The following is a 20,166-nucleotide window of genomic DNA, read 5'->3' as shown; positions in this document are numbered from 1 at the left end:
TCATTTCCAGCTATTCCCAATTAGTACCAGGAATATGTATCCTAATAGTGACATAGAACTCAGAAAGAGCAAGCCAGGGCATAGTTTGGGGAACGACAGGACTGGAATTGCAGGTCTGTAACCTTGCTATGCACCCCTGGGGAGCTCAAGAAGTGAGACCTGTTCACAACCCCACTCCACCACTCACTCCTCGTATTTGTAGCGCCATTCATTAGTCATGGCATCATGCCAGAAGAGCAGCGGCTTCCATTCTGTGCCGTTCTCTCTCCGCTCCCGGGCAGCATTCCTCTGCTCCTCTTCTAGCATGAATTTTTCTTGCGTTGCCCTGTTTTGATCACCTTTGTTTATTGCACTGGTAACGTGCTGCCAAAGCCTAGGAATAATCAGGGAATCATGTTAAAACACCTTAAAACCAACAATGCATTCTTCCAGCTCAACCCTTAGAGTTGGTGCTTTTCTGGTCTATTGATACTCCAGAGGAACTATAAATTAAAGGAACGTTATAAGAATGGCAACACTGAATGCTGTATACAATGATCTGGGAAGTTTCCCTTAGATAACATCACCTACATGTTCATTAAAATCTTCAGTGCTAAGATAGTTATACTCAATTCATTGAGGTCAGTGGCCTATTCAGAAGTGACTGATCTATAATGGAGAGTTTGTGATCTTCCTTGCCCTTTCAATCATTAATGTTTTGGAGACTTTGTATTAATATCTACCCTTGAAACATAGGCTTTTTATTTGAAGCTTAGAAGCACTGGAAAACAAATTCATGTGCACGGCTTGCAGCTGCACATGCAATGTTGTACTTCTGTACCAGGTTAGCAACCAGGTCTGTAGGAAGCTAATGCAGTCTGCAAGAAATGGAGATGTACTTGTGCTCACAAACTGCAAGCAGGAACACAGGCCTTCACTAGCACTTGTCTTCAGCTGCCAAAAGATACACCATCTGTTTACATGGTGTCTCACTAAGCCTCTGCCTAGAGGAGAGGATCTAGTTTTTACAAGAGAAAAAAAATCACTTTTTTTTTACTGTAGCCGAGTTGTGATAGGCATCTCCACAATTCCTCTAATCAGAGCATTCTAATCTTCATTTCAGACTGGAAGTACTTCCGAGATTAGCAACTAGCCCTCCCAAAACATTACCCAGTGGTTCAGCAGTTAGAATAGGCACTGGACATCAAGGCTGTTCCAGTATTCCCAGCTCCACAAAACATCAGTCCTCCATTTAGAAGATGAATAAATTATTCCATTTAATTTGGAGCTTGCTGTGAAACTCTTAACTTCAAAAGCATACCAATGCTTTCATTATATTTCTGTCATCACTTGTTAACACAACACTTCCAAAAAAAAGCAGTCTCTTGGATAATTACCTAAAGACAGAGGAACACCTTCCTGTCCTTTATGACAAGTCACTCCCATTTTCCTGTGTATGGATCTTTTCTCCCAGAAACAAAGGCAGGAAACTCAGTCTAAAGTCAAAGTGATGGGGGTGGGGGAGGGAGGAGTGAAAATAACAGCCTGAAAAAATACAGTGATGGTGTAAAAAGACAATCCTAAGGAATGAGGTGGAGTAAAGAAGAACCTAAGAACCTTAGAGGGACATGCACAAAATCATTTGACAAGGGCAAATTACTCCATCAAGATCTGCGTGTGTCAGAGAAGGAGACCCTCTGTGGTGAGCTGCATAATGGTATGAGCATCAGAGACTCTTCAGCTCTTGTGAAGATGATAGGTGATTTTCAGCACTTCGGGGCAGACTAATCAATTCAGGTGGAACATAACCTGGATTAGATGGTAATTTATTCATGCAACTGTCAGCGTAATAAGGAGCTCAATGGAATGTCTGTTAGGGGTGCCTAGATATTTTCCATTTCCCTTCTTCCCCTGGATGCATGTATCATGACTGGTATCTGCTGTGGCAGAGGGATTTGGCTCTGGCAGTACTGTGGTAAATAGAGAAATGGAGATTCTCTGGACAGAAGACCAAGATGTCTCATCTCCTTTAAAAGAATCTTCTTAGAAGATTAATAGAGACACATGCTGCAGCCTGCTCTGCTCTGTGGCAACTGCGTGACTATAAGTTACAAATACAGACTTTATTGTCCATAATGTCCACTGCTGGCCAGGACAAACTAAATGTTCCTGTGTTTTTATTTTCGTGCAATCCCTTTCTTTACCCATAAAAAGGGGAATCTTCTTAGTGTGATTTAATGCAACACCAAAATTAGATGCCCACAGAGAAGTGGTCAATGTAATGCAGAGCCAGGCAGCAAACTGCTTGGGATGTTAGCTGGAACTCGCTAACCATATTGGTGAGATGGCAGTAGTTGGTTTGAAGCCAGTGCCATATGAAGTTGCTCTAGCTGTTCTTGCTCAAGAATTGGTCTGGGGACGCTCACTGCATCATGTAGTCATTCCTTCCATTTCCTAAGTATTGTGCCAGGACTATATTTATAGTTAATCTAGATTACCCTAAAAAAAAATGGTGCAGACTTCATTGGAGATCTCATCTGAGATTATGAGGCAGTGTTAAATATATTTTTAATTACATCATCTCATAAAATCCTGTTATGTAGTTCAAACTACTGCACTGCTCATGCCAGGGCTTTCCACATGATTTCTGCATCTCATTTAGGAACTTGTGATTTAAACAATCCTTAACAAGACATTCAACCTCAGACTGGCATTTTGCCCTTCCATAAAATGTTCCAGCAGTTAGAAAGATTCTGTTTGTGATCTCTGAAGTCCAGGGAGGCTTGTTATTTTAGAAGATAAAATGTAGCCTCCACTATTTCTCAGCCGAGCTCCTTGGTTATTTCAGAGATATACTTCATGGAAATACCCCAGAGTTAATAAACTGGAGAAAAGGAAGTAAATGGGGTAATATGTGCAGGCAAAGCAGATCTCTGTCCTTCAAGGACTGTGCTGAGGAACTGGAACCTTCTGATCAGAGCCCCACTTCCAGCAGAGAATCGGCAGCAAGATGTTCTTAGAGCTCCTTACCTCTCTGACTCAAAGTCAGTCTGCTCCTCAAACAGCACAATATGGCGCTTCAGTCTCTGCCTTCGTACTTCACTGGTTGGGTTCCAGAACATTTCCACATTCTCATTTTTCAACTCATTTATATGCACTTCCCCATCCTGAGAAGGAAAATTAAGTGAAAAGGTTAATGACAATCAGAAACACACAGCAGAAAATAATCCTGACAAATGGAAGCTGCTTCCTGATGATGATCAGGGAAACGGCTTGCTTAGAAGGCTTCTATCCTCCTCTACCCCATTAAATCTCACTGAACACTTCCTAAAAGTTTCTAAAATGAATGAGGCAAGGCATTCCTGTAAACACTAGCTGAATTAATCAGAAGAGAATTAGAAAGGGACCTGGTCCCTTCTGTTATTCTTGTCCCCAGACAAGGGTACCCAAAGAAGTCCTAAGATGCTCTTCTTTCCCCACTGTTCCTCCCAGGCACCAGCCAGCACATATGAACAAGACCCCCTAGCTCGTTTTCTAGTCTATCTTCTATTTCTCAATGCTGAAATTTCATACAGAGCCTACTGAAATACCATCATCTCTAGAAAGGAGAGCTAAAGCCAAGATACTCTTTCACATTATTTTTTCTTTTTTTTTTTATTTTCAGTTTAGTGAAGTTTTTCTATTATTGTTCCCGGATGTTCATTTAGCACTTCAAAATGACCAGGGGTCTTTTGTCCTTATTCCTTGCTAGTTTATTTGGTGACCAACTATTCAGCAGCACTTTTCTGGTGTGAGGTTAGCTAGACAATATTTTTGTGCCCCTGCTCAACTACGCTGCTTCCCAGCCTTGCTCTCAGAGGCAGAAATGCCCCAGAGCCAGACCAAGTAGTTTACAGAGCATATAGTGAACAGCACAATGCTGACTGTGAGTGGAATGAAAGAGGTGATTACAGCTGCTGAAACAGCATGTGCAACTGGTGCCATTCAGCTGCCTGGGCATGGTATGAGTATCATGCAAACCTTACTTATGTCATGGCTGTTGGCTTTACCTGTTGCTGCCTAATTTCTTTGCATCCCAGCTGCTGCATTACTTCCCCTGCCACAGTCCCTGATGCATGTCTCGAAGTCCACTTCCCACATCTTCAGCTGTGAAACTCCTTCAAACCTAAGGGACTCTCATCCCTCCTCAAAATCTTCCTTGGAACTTCCTCTGCAATGTCCTAAGGTGCTAGTTCCAGGACAGATCTCAGGTTCCCAAGAGACCCCAGCTATGGATAGGAGGCACCAGACAGGCGTTACCAGACTTCACTGTGTGCATCTCTAAGGGGTATACATAAAAGCCTTCAGCTGCTCCTTTGGTCCTGGAGCTGAGAATCATTGGGATTTGCTTCCCTTTTTTATTCAGGTGGGTTTTCAGGTCCTGAGGCAGAGAATTAGCCTTTCAGCTATGAGTGTTTTTGTCAGGAATTTCTCTCAGATCACAGATCAGCTGTCAGGAAACTGGATTGGACAGAGAAAAGCCTGCAGAGCTCAGGACGCCAGACCAATATTCTCAGTGGGGAGAAGCAGACAAACAAACAACATCCCTACCGCTGCTGCTGCACAGCAGCTATTTATCCACAGCATACAACTGCAGACAGCAGCTTATGGAGCCATCCTTTCAAAGCCATTTAATTTCTTTTATACATCATTCTAATTTTGTGCACCACAACCAATCAGCACAAAGAACAAGGGAGGAATAAATTACTTTCAGGCTGATAAAACCCAAACAAAGCAGACTGGAAGTTGAGCAGCACACAGCCCTGTGGCTCGGTGCCCCAGGGGAGCCACTGGATTACATGCTCTTGTGGGTGGTGTCCACAAGACCCACCACAGACAAGGTACTCAACAGCCCACCATAACTCAGAATTGCCAAGGCTTATCCTGCAGGAAAGTGAGGTCAGAATGGAAAAGCTACCCAGGCACAAGGAGCAAATCTCCTTGTATATGCCTAGAAAGGGCAAATCTCCAAATTTCAAAATGGTCATTAGCTTTTTATGTAAAAAGAAAGATTATCTCGGGAGGAGTTCAGTACCAAAGGCTACACTGTGGTTAGGACCTCATTGTAGAAAGGACTTTATCCAGGCACATTTCACCTGACCTACTTTAAATACCTCCTTTAGGATGACACAAATCTTGTCTCAGAAGTGGCAATTCCTATGGACTGGAAAGGGAGCACAGGTCAACTATAATGAAGATGAAGATGTCTAAATGTAGCTGAGATAAATACTGAAGTGTCCAGCCCAAAGCCAGGGCTCACTGCTTTTGCCTGGGTTACCAGGAGTTCCCAATCAACACTCTAGACCAGCTTCTTCATCATGCAACTTTATTCTTCCTGGATTTCAGCTTAAAGATGTTTTTGAGTGATTCACTTGTGGATGCTTGGTGTGCAAAGGTGTTAGCTGCTTTGCTGACTGGTCTGAACTGCCCATACAGATGGACCCTCACTTTGTCCTTTACCTCATGAACAGAAGAATAACTCTCTTCTATCATTAAGGCTTGGTGTGAAAATAATCCATTTAAAACCCTGTGAAATTCCTCCTTGATACTGCTGTAGCTGTGAAAGTATTGAATGCATCAAGGCAAAAGGAATGATTTTCACAGTCACACACAAGACACACTATGTCTCCTGCCATCAGGGCTTGTCCTGAGTCTGAGACCCTAATACAGAGCCACTGGCTCTGACGGAAACCCTCCTAACCATTCCCAGCTTTGGCCCAGGCTTTAGGAGTGCAAGTGTTACTAAGTGGGACTTTTAAAATATAAATGAGCTTGAGAGGTGTGGCTGGAAAGCTCTGCTCTCCCACAGTACCTGGGGATGTCAGGAAGAGGTAGGACACTGGCCATCTGCAGCTCCCATGCAGGGAGCCTGCCAGGGGCTGCTAGCCCTCACACACACCCTGCTGCCACACACACTTGAACTGCCAGCAACTTTGATCATTGCATGTTACCCAGTGTCCATTGAGACTCGCTAACACTTCTTCTCCTGATTTAATCTTCCCAGAGATCTGATTAATGCTTGCGCTGCCACTGAAGAAGGGCTGTCAGGGGAGAACAGAAATAGAAAATATGATTAGTCTAGTGACAAATAGAAGGAAGCCAAACACAGTGATGCAGCAGGAGGGGAGGAAAGTGCAACCTGCTTGATTTCCAGTATTTGTGCTAAAAGGCAGAAGGAATCCTAACATGGATTTTGACTGTCTAGCATTGTACCCTCCTCCTTTTGTCTACAATTTCAAAATCACTGTAGGAGCTGCAGGAAGAAAGATAAGCCTTTGGATGCATTAACATTCAGCACTGCAAGATCTTGCCTTCATTGCAGATACATTTATTGTCAGCTAGACATCGGGATAAGTGTTAGGTGGCCAAGCCCTCCTGGTTGTCTCAATCACACTACAGTTTGCACCCTTATACTTGCAGGCAATGTGAGCACTAATGCAGTTGGTGACATCTGCTTATGGAAAAGCAACAGCAGTGTGCCACTGCTGATGGCTGCATCTGTGTGAAGGTTCCAATGTGAAGAAGCTTTTGTCAGCAGCAAAAAACAAAAAGGGTATTTCCAGAGTCAGGGAAAAGATTCCCAGAACAATAGAAAGTTCCCCTCACCTCCTCCTGCCAAGCAAAGGAAACAGCAGTGATAGAGTGACCAGCTCTTCCATTCAGACCACACAACATTTTTTCAGACATTTTAGCAGTTACTTTCCAATAATGTTTGTGCAGAGGAACCTTTTTTTTTTTTTTTTAATAACAATATAAACCCAAATTTCCTAACACACCCATGGAAAAAAAAAATAACGAGTCTCTCAAGGATCAAGGTATCTAATCCAGCTGAGAATGGGTACATATCCAAATTAATAACAAAGTTATGAGGTTTACCTTTAACTTCTCACAATTCTACTAAAAGAGGTGGCTAAGACCTATCCAAAGCCATGCACATAACTAAGCCAACAGGGACCTTTCTAGGTCATGCTGGGACTAAGTGTATTGTTTTCAAACCAGAAAAGAAGGGTCTGCATTTTAAGCCCTAAAGTGTTTGTAGGTTTGAGATGATACTGACTGAACTCAGGAAAATACTCCATTGGCCCCAACACAATACATCAGGTCTGTGGGAAGAACAGGCTTTAAAGACAAGTATATGCAAATGTCAAGGAATGTACATGAGACAACAGTTCATTTTGTAAGGGCAAATAAACCCAGAAAATTATTATTGACCCAAGCAGAACACAGAAAACAGACAAAAGACTGAAAAACACTCCCCTAACTCCAGTAATCTCTCACATTTATGTTGGCTAAGGCTGCAGCTTTCAAGTCCTGCACATTCTCAGTTCTTCCGTCTTTTATTTTATGCCCAGGCAAGGAATTATTTGTTGGAACAGAAAAGAAATGGATGCTCCTTAAAAAGCAAGTTAACTGTACAATAAAAGTTACAGGTCATCACTCTTTTTTAATACATAGAACTAAAGGAATGCTTAAAGACATCTCCATTTTATCTGCATACCATAGATTTCACCAGGTTTTCTAGGGGAGGGAACAGCTTCTTGATCAAGTCAGTACAAGGCAATCACAGTGTAGCTTGTCAGTGTGATAGCCACATAAAATTAACTGCCTGAAAATGGGTTTTTATCCCATCATCAAGGCAAGGTGCTGTAGTCTTTAGAAACGCAAGGTACATTTCATTACCTGCAAGGTAAGAGTATGTATGCTATGGCTATTGGAGAGCAACACTGAAGAGCCATATCCTAAGTTTCCTCAAAGTGGTTCATATTTTGCAAGCAAAAGTAATTGCACCTTCCTAAACACAAGCCACGCTGTCATTGCCAAACATTCAGAACAGAGTTTGGCCAGTAGTCAGCTGGCTGGTAGTGAAGAAGTAAAACTTGGGCTTCCTGGGTTCTAATCAGTTGTGCTAGGCAAAACTGACCACAGGATGATGCCTCCTATCTGGTACGCCACCGCATGGTGCATGCATACATTGCTGGTACATAACTGATGTGTATGATCAAACCTTGCCTGGAGTGCATGGGCAAGCCTGAGACGCACTCAAAATTGGGGCCAGCATGTCTCTTACCTTTAGCTTGAATTCCAGTTCTGCTCTGTGGTTAGTTTTCTCACAGTCGATGGTAACTTTCCCTCCAAGCTCCATTGTCATGGTACCATATAAAAGTCCTGACAGGGAAGAATGAGATGTAAGAGAGGCTCTAATGTAAGCAATCTGCTTTCTCAACTCACAGTGGCTCTCACTGACATGCTGAAAAGACAGAAACCAACTTTTCTAGGAAATGTCTCTTTACTACAAGCATGAAGAATCCTCCCCCAAGTCCATATTCTCCATATATTACACCAGCTAGGAAGTAGCTTGACTTGCAGGTGCTGATAATGCATCTGTGGTAAGCTGAAAGTGGGAAAGCAAAAATAAGGAAAGTTGTGCCCAGCCACTTCAATTATACTAGTGTTTAAACAGATCCAGTTGCTTCCCACAAGGTGGATGGGGCAGGGAGGAGCTGTAATGGGATTCAGAAGAATCTGGGAGACTAGCAGTCATGTAGGGGACTCCTTTTTACATACGCTTACCATCTTCTCAAATGGTTATTTCCAGTACAAAAAAAAAGGCAAGAAAAAGATTTGTGCACACGACTAGTTCACAGAGGGAGTGATTTAAAGAAGCCACTGTTTTCAGTTAGTTAGCACCTCCACAAATATTAATTTAGAGGTTAACATGCCAAAATAAAAACTACTCAAAAACTGAAATTGGATCAAAGTGCTCAGGGAGTGATTTTGTCACTGTGGTTGAAATGCCATCAGCACTTCCTAAGGAGATAGGCAAAGGTACAGCAGTGAATCACAGCCACTCCCTAGTCTCAGTGCATGCTCAGCTCAACAGAGCAAAGCCGCACGGTAATTCAGCCTGACTGAGGCAGCTCATACACTGAGGAATATCAATATTAGAGTAATAAATAAATCAGAAGAGGAGACAGGAATTCCCTTTACTCTCAAAAGGCCAAAAAATATATGAAACCATTTCAGTGTTAACATTAGAAAACCTTTTTATCAAAAGGTCAAAAATGTCTTCATAATATGAAGACATTTCCATCTTCACTTTATCTGCAGTGCATATATGCAGTATATTTGTGTTTCTACATAGTGTTAAAACCAACTTAGGTGGGCCTAATTCTGTCCTCAGCTCTGTGCAGACAAATCAAAAAGACCTCAGTGAGGATCTTGAGTGCTATGACTCGTGTGGAGCAACTGCTCCCTGGAATTACCAGTCCCTGTGGTGCCCGGTATTTGAGAGGGAAGAAGAGAGTCAGTGCAATGTTAGTCAATAAGATACCATTATATTATTCTTTCTGTTTGCTTACTGTTTGAACGCTCAAAACTTACCTTTACAGTGGGCATATGGCATAGTAATTATATAATCTTCTCCCCTGTTTAGAAACATAAGCTTTGCTTTCCCATCCAACAGTGCAGAAAGTGAGTTACCTAGAATTTGAAAGAACAATTACATATCTATTAAAAAATGCATTTTTCACTTAGTCACCCATCCTACTTTAGGTAAACATTTCCTTTTAAATGTAGATGATGAAAGAACTGATATGAAATGCTAATTCTTCAGGACCCTGCAAATCATTTACTGTTGAAGGCAGGCAGGCAGTTCTAATAAACTCTCTGCTGTATGACTCATATCTCTTCTGGCATTTAACCGCTACTGCAGAAAGGCTAATAGATTAAATAAGTCATTAGTGGGATGCATATAGCAGTTCCAGCGCTTGGAAGTTTTCCAGGTCCCTTTGTGATCACAGCTTTTCTGATTGTATATTGTACCACGACAATCCCATATAGCAAATAAAATTGCCAGGACAGCAATGACAATTTAAAAATGTTTCAGCAAATACATTTACCAGGGGATAGTACTGAAGAGGCGTGTGTCCAAACAAAAAATCTATTTCAAATAGCAACACCATTTCATGGCCTGCAGCTGTGCTGTCTCCATTGAGAATAGAAGATTCCAGGACATTTTGAAGCTCTAGGGTTCAACTGTCAGAAATCTGTGAGCTAGATAAGTTGTTATATTTATACAGAGACGCTTGCAAAAGTCAGTTGGATCATCAGACAGCTATAAAATGACTCATCCATGAGCATATGCAAAGCAGTCTGACAACCAATTGCCTGTACATTTTCAGGAACATTTGCTTTCTGAAAACAAGGTTTTTAAAGCTATTTGATTTTTTCATCCGATATATTTATTTATTTAACATCAATGTGATCTCCTGCTGAAATAGCAGAAGGAGGGTAAAACCAGAGGAGCCAAGACAAGCAATTACAGTGGTTGATCTCTTACACATTTCTTTGTTCTTAACTCCCAGCACACTAAGGAGTGATTGAAAGAGAAACCAAAACCAATGCCATGATACTACCTGGAAGATGCCTAGGCTTAATGCCTTACCGTAAAACTTGGACCTAGCTAGAATGCTGCCAGTTATGCAGAATCCGTCCTTCCTATTGCTGACATGAAAAGCTGACACTGGTGGATGATGTGAGACCTAGAAGAAAAATAGGCACAGGTCATTTACAGCAGTCTTTACAGGCTAAGCAGAGCAGTGGGGTGCATACATTGCTTCACACAGTGTTACACATGCTCTAGGCAAAGTGCAAGACAGAGGACACAGGACTGACCAGAGTCCTCTAAGCCATACCATTAACCTCAGTGGTAAAGAAGGAATCTTATATGTGAGACCATTATATATGAGAACATTATATAAGCAAACTTTCTTCCCTGTCGCATATTTTCTTGTCCTCATGCATTTGAGATCACTTTAGGCCAACAGGCCCACTGGCAGATTTTCAACACAATGACAGTGCAGAACTTTCTGGCAGCATTTGAATAACTTGAATAAATGGATGCTATGGCTGAAATAAAATAAGAGAAAATAAAAATCCTCTGATTAAATAGGAAAAAAATGCATGTGAAACAGGGAGTCCCTATACTAAAGTCCAGATGGTCCTCAGATCCCTTTATTAACACTGTAAATCTCAAACCAAATTTTGTTAGGCCAGGTTACTTGTGAGCTTTGCCCTTCATTTATCCCCTAAGACATAGAGATAAGCCCTTAATTCACTCCTCTTAAAATCATTATGAAATGTTTAGCAACAAAGGAAGGTAGGATCTGGTTATGTGTTTTATGCCCCTTTTGACAGAGGCAACACAAACCATGTTTTATTAAAAATAAAAGTAGAGCAGAATCCAATGGAAAAGGTCTTTATTGAAGAGGCTAATGTTATATAGGGGAGACTTGTTTTTACAGTCTTGAGTGCCCACCAAAGCTTGCATGATATCTGTCAATCTAAGAAGAAAAAAGATTAGCAGCTGGTTTACCTGATGTCCCAATCTGGATGCTTACACAAAACTCCAAGTTCCTCTCCTAGGCGAGATGAGGAGCATGTTCCTATGCATGGGCATGCAAGCAGGCTGCTGTTTGCAACACCTGAGCATTCAAATAAAGCAATTTACCTGTTCTGCTATGTAAAATGTATGACTGTTCGTCTGAGGGTGAAACCAACAGCAGCGAAATGTCTCTCCCAGAATAGGGTTGTATGGCTTTTTTATTCCCTGAAAAAAAAAGTAAACAAAACCTGCTACAAATGAAGATTTGCAATCCAACTCTACAGAGATGGTAACAAAACAGCGTAATTATTTTTCTCCCCTGATGTTTTAAACTAAGTCAATCACAAGAATGAAAACTGAAGAACCAATTATATATATCCCCTTTATCTAATCTTTTAATCTGAGCCATGTATTCATCTGCTATTCTCAACACCTCAATCTTCAATACACTCTGACCAAAGCTTTACAAGATGATCAAACTTAGGTATGCCCCTGCTGCATATCGTAGCAGAAGTAATAATGCAGAAACATGGCACTATGGTACTAATAGGCCTGAAAAAAAAGAAAGGAATGTGCTTTGAGCAAAGGGAAAAATCTTGCATCTGAGAACATGTTACTTTTTGATGACTACTTTTCCCTTGTAACTGTCCAGTGCAAAGGTCAGAGCCTTTGATCAACACTATTTTGCACTCAGCATCTACTCTGAAACCAAATGCAGCTTCAGTATTAAAAGTAATGGTAAAAGTCTTCTGAACAACAGAAGAGGTGAAGTGTCAAAGGAGGGGCAATAAAGAAATACACAGCCATAGCAGAAGATATCAATGGCTTTTACAAACCCAGCTTGATTAATTCTTTTACCTTTGGCTTCTTATAGAAGCCAGACAGATACCACCTCAAAACTTGCTTCATTCGACTGTATGGATCATCTTCCAGGACAGCCCTGCAGGACAGAACATAAAATGTTCCTTATATTATTCACACATCACATTCCTTTCATAACGGTATAATAACATTAATTCCAGTAGTATTTCCCCGGTACTAAAGGGAAGTAAGTTCTGTGCTGCTGCTAGAAAAGGTATCTGCCAGCTTAAAAATTAGCACCCCTTGCTGTGCGCTCTTGCCAAAAGCTTAACAAAATTTCTGGAGTGTATCAGGTTTGACGGGACATTCATATATGTTAATGTGGAGCCGCTGCTCACACTAGCATTTAGTTAAAGCAAATAGTACATTGTGAGTCATAAAAACAACACTTATGCTACCAAAATCAAAGACAATTCTATTTTTCTTTTTCTTTGTTTCCCTTTTCCTTAGAAGATCTTTAAAGCTGACATGCTTGCTACATGGTCTTTTTCAGTACTTCCAAGATTTTGTACAATAATTTAGGTAGGGGGGGAAGGGACTTCTCCAGGTCATCTCATCCAACCCCTCCCCACTCAAAGATACGGGAAGTAAACATAAACAACCATTCCATTAGTAAACATTTAAAAATGAACATTTCCAATCATCAAGTCAGATTTGAAAATTAACCTTGCAAAATCCACTTAGAATGATCATCCCTACCACAAAGACCTTTAACAAAATCTCCAGACCTCTTGAAATTGTCTTAGTTCTTAGCACTGAGGAGAACAATTTCCTTAACTTCAGATGTTACAAATGTCACAAGCAAAGGTTGAAAATACCACCATTCTACAATTACCCAGAGGTAGCAGAACAAATATGAGTAACCAGTGCTGCTATTTGAATGTTGCACACGCTGGTTTTAAAATACAGAACCAGTGTGTGCAATATTCAAATATTCATTGAAAAGGCTGGTACTTCCTATCTGCAAGCATAACACTTTCTATTTTCTACGCTGCTGCTCCCAGCAGGTTCACTCATCAATAGTGTTAAAAGATGTTTCTTATTTGTTTATCAACCAACATATCTACCAGAAGATGGCACAGCTCTGTCACAAGTGATCAAAGGCATGAGCTGAATTCCAATGAGCTCCAGCCAATGCTGGCACACACGTGCATGTGCAAAGGTAGTATTGTCCACAGTTTAACCATTTTCATTGCCCCTTACTTGGCAGCAGTCTGTCTTTAAAAGGTCACTGCAGCTGGTGCCTGGCTTGATTTACACTGTATCCAGTGACGTAGGCATTATTTGGGAGCCTTTCAAGCAGACAAATGCGCCCCAGCCAGCACTAAGCTAACACTGTAACACATATTCATAAATAGAAGAAAAATGTCCATGTTGGGCACACTGCATGCTGCTTACTGGGAAAGCAGGTCAGCATGGTAGTAGTAATCAGAGAGTTTGTTAAGGAACGAGCGTGGCTCCAGGATGAAGGTGGGCAGCACCACCCGTGACAGGTCCATGCCAGGCCGCAGCTGCTTCAGCAGGATCCACATCAGGCTCTTGTTCTCCTCAGAGACGGTTTCTGTTTGAGATGATTCACCTGTCTACAATAGGAAAGTGGAAGTTCAGGGCAGAAACAGGAAAACCACTTCTTGCAGGTACATTTAACTGTGGAATCCAAGCTCACCCATGCATAAGCCCTGGTACAAGGGTGGATGCTCACCTAATCTACTGCAAAGAATTTCAGCTCTGCCCCAGGAGAAGGGAATCTCCAAAGCACTCAAGTGAGAGGTAGAGAAAGCCATGGGCCTCTGCGAGAGCTAGCATAAGGCAGGGAGCACACCTCCACTATGTTCTTTCCTGACCTATTGGCTCCACACACCTGGACCAACACTAATAATGAGGAGTCTGCACTGCAGTCCCTCAAGAGGTGTGGACACGCCTAAGGCTGTTACAGCATCCCTGTGGCCTGGTGGGATGCATACAGAAACTTCTCAGACCCATTCTCAGCAAATGAGAGACTAAGATTTACCATTATACGTGTAGAAAAATTTAGGGGATAAATGAGTAATCAACAAAGAACAGAAGCAGTCCTCCAAATTCTAAATGAGACAAACTGGTAGCATACATACAAGTAAAGGCCTGCGACATGTACAAAATTGCAGCACCCCACAATGCTGAGTGCAGGTAACAGTAAAATGTGCCAGGGATTCTGTTGGGTTTCATCTATAATTCTGTAGTTCCTATGGATTCAGTGGGACTATAAAATGTATAACATGGGGGAAGGGGCCTTTCAGGCCACTGGAGAGAGAAGATGAAACTAAGTTTTCAGAGAAGAATGCATTTTAATACATTCTAGGAATCATAATTTAACAGTGAAAGAGAATACTTAAGCTTTCTACTGGTTTTAGAGAAGATATTTATATGAGCAAAAGGGCACAGATCCACTTCTGGAATGGACTTTGGTTTGGGAGAGGACATGCAGCATAACCCCATAGTATTTGCAGATGGTATAAATAATTAAACACTCATTTGCACCACCTGAGCATTCCCAGCACCACCTTTTTGGCTCTCAATCAGCCTTTTTACTAGTCATGCAGAAACACACTGAGTCCAGCTTGCAGGCTGAGGGGAATTTCAAATTTGAGGAACAATAAACTATTTCCATTGCATTATTCTTCTATTATCATACTATTCTTCTTGTGGCAGGCTGGTGCAGCACACAGCTTGAAACTCCAAGAGGAAATGGAAACTGTTAAAGCATGTAATAGCACAGCATCAGCTAGGGCTTACAACACATATGGGTCTATTATAACTTCCATTATTTATCCAGGTTCTCAAGTGTGCCTGTATTTGTAATATTAATTAATGCCATGGTGAAAATGCTGTACAGAGTGTCTCACAGACAGAATGACTGCAGAAGGAATGGATGAAAAGGAAAGGAGAAGAAGGTGCAGGAAGATGAGAACAACTTCAAGTGGTTTCTGGTTTGCTTTCCCCTCAATATGTCACCCTCAATAACCCTTTTTATAACTTGCTAGCGCTAAAAGCTTGGAAACGTGAAAACAGAAGGCATTTTCGGTTATCACTCTACCTACTAAGGAGGTGTCTTTTTTATATTCTAGACCAACTTTCACAATATCAAGGTCCTTCTGACACCTGTCTCTGCCTTCACATTCCTACTGCAAACAAGGCAAAACTGGAACATCAGATGCATAACAATGCACATCTCAATCACATACAGAGACACGTAGTACGTGCACACTTTTCAAATGAACTTTCAAAGTGAATCTGAAAATATAACAGTGATGATAAAGAAGGGAAAGAGCAGTTTTGGTAGGAGGCTTGCCAGACTGGTCAAGGAGGCTTTAAACTAGATGTGTTGGGGGAGGGGGGCATCATTCCATTCCAACACATCCAGTCAGTTGCCAGAACCTATAATAAATGCTTGGAGCAATGTAGAGATATCCCAGCTGCTCCAGCCAATGAGCCAGCTTCAGGGATTGGTGTTGGGACTGGTCTTGTTCAACATCTTCGTTGCTGACATGGACAGTGGGATTGAGCGCGCCCTCAGCAAGTTTGCCGATGATACCAAGCTGTGTGGTTCAGTTGATACCCTGGAGGGAAGGAATGCCATCCAGAGGTACCTCAACACGCTTGTGAGGTGGGCTGATGCCAACCTCATGAGGTTTAACCATGCCAAGTGCAAGGTCCTACACCTGGGTTGGAGCAATCCCAGGCACAGCTACAGGTTGGGCAGAGAAGAGATTCAGAGCAGCCCTGCAGAGAAGGACTTGGGGGTGTTGGTCAATGAGAAAATGAACATGGGCCAGCAGTGTGCACTTGTGGGCCAGCAGTGTGCACTTGCAGCCCAGAAAGCCAACCATATCCTGGGCTGCATCAAAAGGAGTGTGACCAGCAGGTCGAAGGAGGTGATCCTGCCCCTTTACTCTGCTCTTGTGAGACCTCACCTGGAGTATTGTGTGCAGTTCTGGTGTCCTCAACATAAAAAGGACATGGAACTGTTGGAACAAGTCCAGAGGAGGGCCACGAGGATGATCAGGGGACTGGAGCACCTCCCATATGAAGACAGGCTGAGAAAGTTGGGGCTGTTCAGCCTGGAGAAGAGAAGGCTGCGTGGAGACCTCATAGCAGCCTTCCAGTATCTGAAGGGGGCCTATAGGGATGCTGGGGATGGACTCTTCATTAGAGACTGTAGTGATAGGACAAGGGGTAACGGGTTAAAACTTAAACAGGGGAAGTTTAGATTGGGTATAAGGAGGAAATTCTTTCCTGTTAGGGTGGTGAGGCACTGGAATGGGTTGCCCAGGGAGGTTGTGAATGCTCCATCCCTGGCAGTGTTCAAGACCAGGTTGGACGAGGCCTCGGGTGATATGATTTAGCGTAAGGTGTCTCTGCCCACGGCAGGGGGGTTGGAACTAGATGATCTTAAGGTCTTTTCCAACCCTAACTGTTCTATGATTCTATGATTCTATAGTCTGCATCTGTGCTCTTTGTCCTGTCAAATCTGAGCTGCAGACAGACTGAAGGGCAGCAGTTTCAGTTTAAGAGAACAATTGACCCTCTTAAACTGAAGATCAACTTCAGTTATTAGTTATTAGTTGTTATTAGTTGGCATGTGTTTACCTTGATACATCTCTGTCCGTTGCTGACAGTAAACTATGTCATTGCATACAACCTACTTTTCTTTATGTTATTGTCACAGTGACATAAGACTCAACAACCACTCCTCTGTGTGTGTCTGAACTGATGATAGCCGCATCTCTTGGCCAACAACAGAAATCTAACACCTAATGGCCAAGGCAACATGGCAGCTCTTTTTGAAAGACCACACTGGCTGTTACCTCTGTCTGAGCAGCCACATGATGGTTAGCCTTATTCTATGCTACACAAAGTGTCACTGCACAGAAGAAATGTCCTTTCATCTTGGTTTGTACCACATTTTTTTTAATGTAAAACTACAGAGATCTCTCACTAACACACCCACATACACCTATCAGTGCTGCCAGTAAGGCTCATTCAAAGTTTCACTGTGCCCTGCCAATGCTTCTGGGACAAGTGTGTCACATGGCAAAAGGCCATTTCATAATAAGCAGCTGATAGAAATAAAGTTTGCCTTCATTTTGCTGCTGTTAGTTGTTCAGCTATATTCAAAATCCTGTTTGGACCCAGTTACCATTTTCTGTGTGTCTGGGGTGGGATTTGATGGGAGAAATACACAAAAGAGGAGGATTTTGGTTGGTTGGTTGGTTGGGTTTTTTTGTCTCTGTAGGCAACAGTTCCATTTACAAGCACAATTTCTGCAGCAGGAGCTTGCACCTCACACATGACATCTGAAATGGCAGCAAACATATGCTGCCTGGATTGGCATCTCCAGACTACAAACTGCTGTTCTTGGGGGTGATTGGGCTGTGGGAAGGAGGAGACAAAACTCAACTCTTCCTGCACCTCTGTGAGGTGGTATGGCAGAGACAATCTTTTGTAGTCTCTCATGTAGGTTGTCCTGTTACAAGAAGTCTGTAGAGAAACAAACAGCAGTAATATAATCTGCATGGGACACTTAATCAACCTCAATGTTTTGTCACTCAGTGAAACACAGAGTGTAATTAGGATATATTTAACCATATTTGTTTCCTCAATATTAGTTTTACACTTTCAGGAAAACACTGAAAGAGGAAAGGGTCTAGAGAACAAGTCTTACGAGGAGCAGCTGAGGGAACTGGGGTTGTTTAGTCTGGAGAAAAAGAGGCTGACAGGAGACCATAGCACTTTCTACAGCTACCTGAAAGGAGGATATAGCAAGGCAGGTGTCAGTCTCTCTTCTCCCCCCTAGCAATAGGGTGACAGGAAACAGACTCAGGTTGTGGCAGGAGAGGTTTAGATGGGGTATTAAGAAAAATTTCTTCATGGAAAGGTTGTCAGGCACAAAATCAGGCTGCCCAGGGAAGTGTTGAATCATCATCCCTGAAGGTATTTAAAAGCTGTGTAGACATGGCACTTAGGAACACAATCCAGTGGTGGACTTGGCAGTGTTGGGTTTATGGTTGGAGTCAATGATCTTAAGGGTCTTTTCCAACCTAAATGATTCTATGATTCGTAAAAAGAAACAGCTTCCCAGCAAAGTGGTTTTCTTTGAAGCATCAGCAAGACTTCAGCTTACTTGTTCAAAGCAATATGCAAGGGAGTGCTCAGTCCTCCCAGCATTGCAGCAGAGCTCCTCCTCTGCTTGTTCAGACTGATTCTCACCCAACACACTCGGATCCCCCCAGCTCTGTACTGCTGCCTTCCTCAGAGGTCACAGTAGCATTCAGCTAACAAAGGCTCTTATGTGGAACAGAAATGCCTCCTCCTGCTGTTAAATGACATGAGAAACGGCTTTCCTACAAGAAACTATCATTTAGAAATCAAACGGCTCAAATGCTCCATTATGACACACAAAAAGGATGTTCCATGCATAATAAAGAAAAGGGACGTATCATATTCTATATCATGCAAGGACTGAGCATCCTGACTGGCTAGCACACATGCCCAGAATAATAATTCTCCCTCCCGCTGGCTCCACAAAGCACTGTGCCAATGCTGTGTGGCTCTTTAATGCAATCACTGGTTAAAGCAATCACTGATGCTGGAAACACGCCAAAGCACAGTAGCAGAGCTGCTGTTCATAATGAATAATTATTAGAGCACATGATTATTCAACATAATTTAGCAGAAAGCTGTGCACTGCTTTATCTGTAAAAACACTGGAAATCACGAAGCTGGTTCTTAACTGCCAAGCACCTAAAAGTCTGAATGACAAATACTCAAATACTGTGAACAGAGACATTTTAACAGAAAGAGGCAATGATAAAAATACTTTTTTTTTTAATTATTCTTACCTCCCCAAATTCTTCATAGATCTGTTCAATATAAGTCGTCCCTTTCCTTCCCAGAGAGACCTCTCCATGGATTTCTGACTGATCACTCTCGCTTTCATTTGTCTTCCGATTATTCTCATGCATTTCATTCTCTGACTCGTCTATGTTGTCTCTCTCAGACTTGTCCGAAAAAGCATCATTTTCCAAATGGTGGTGGTTCTCCAGGGCTGATTCATTCAAACTGCAACACACAGTTCATTGTTTGGTTCAGTTTGATCTACAAAGCCAGATTACTAAGGCCTTTTAGAGAAGGTAAAAACACCCCCTAAAAATAGGGAGTGCCTCCCAGGAGAGTATAAGACATTGATTTCCTGAATAGCATGGTTTTTATCCTGCAAACAATATTTGCAATATTGTTTGCGAATGATATTCATGCAAGATATTTTTGATCAAAATTCCTCCCTCCAAACTGCACCTCACAAAATGTGCCACCCAGCTCCACTTGACTCTTATGCAGAACTGCCACTGGCTCTGGATTGTAGCCTACATACCAAAGAGATACAGAGAGCACACTAACAGCTGTACACTACCAATTAGAGAACTGAAGTGTCAATCATGAGAGATCTTTTCCCTTTACCAAAGCAAATCAGTGGATTGCAGCACATGGGAAAAATATGACATTTTAGGATATATTTTTTTTTCCCGGTACTATTGCTACTTTATTTCAACAGATCTAAGTCAGCCCTGCACTAAAAAAGGGGCATTTAAAAATCAATATAGTCAAGTATTTTCACATAGAAATAGACATGAACTAACCTGGGGAACTTGCTTTCCCTAGATAATGCTGTTGGGAGGACCTGAGTTGAAAGCACGGACTCGACTATTACACGTCAGAAGAATACCCAGATTATAACAGCATCCAAGGGAAAGTGTGGAAGGTGTAGCAAGCTTCATGCCCAGTGATCCAGGCTTTAGAGAATGAGGAGAAAGCCAAAATTTCTCTTTCAAGTAGCCTATAGAATCTCCATTTGATAAAACAGATACAGT

At 42.1% G+C, this 20,166-nt stretch overlaps 1 protein-coding gene across 9 annotated transcripts in view; it reads right to left on the bottom strand.

The window, feature by feature from the left end:
* Positions 1-20,166, bottom strand: part of OSBPL5 (oxysterol binding protein like 5) — a 177,310-nt gene that overhangs the window by 4,808 nt on the left and 152,336 nt on the right. For all 9 annotated transcript variants that reach the window (XM_061463062.1, XM_061463061.1, XM_061463069.1 and 6 more), the window contains 10 exons: positions 19,141-19,360; positions 13,661-13,845; positions 12,260-12,341; positions 11,528-11,626; positions 10,463-10,559; positions 9,400-9,498; positions 8,087-8,184; positions 5,970-6,059; positions 3,010-3,146; positions 188-373 (listed from right to left, as the gene is read on the bottom strand). In XM_061463062.1, the coding sequence (XP_061319046.1) occupies positions 188-373; positions 3,010-3,146; positions 5,970-6,059; positions 8,087-8,184; positions 9,400-9,498; positions 10,463-10,559; positions 11,528-11,626; positions 12,260-12,341; positions 13,661-13,845; positions 19,141-19,360 (1,293 nt within the window). The remainder of the gene's footprint in view (positions 1-187; positions 374-3,009; positions 3,147-5,969; positions 6,060-8,086; positions 8,185-9,399; positions 9,499-10,462; positions 10,560-11,527; positions 11,627-12,259; positions 12,342-13,660; positions 13,846-19,140; positions 19,361-20,166) is intronic.

This window comes from Pezoporus flaviventris, unplaced genomic scaffold, assembly GCF_033815535.1.
Source record: "Pezoporus flaviventris isolate CSIRO_AGI_PZ_B2104156 unplaced genomic scaffold, CSIRO_AGI_Pfla_v1 ptg000036l, whole genome shotgun sequence".
NCBI classification, from domain to species: domain Eukaryota; kingdom Metazoa; phylum Chordata; class Aves; order Psittaciformes; family Psittacidae; genus Pezoporus; species Pezoporus flaviventris.
This window is presented reverse-complemented; position numbering and strand designations above follow the sequence as displayed.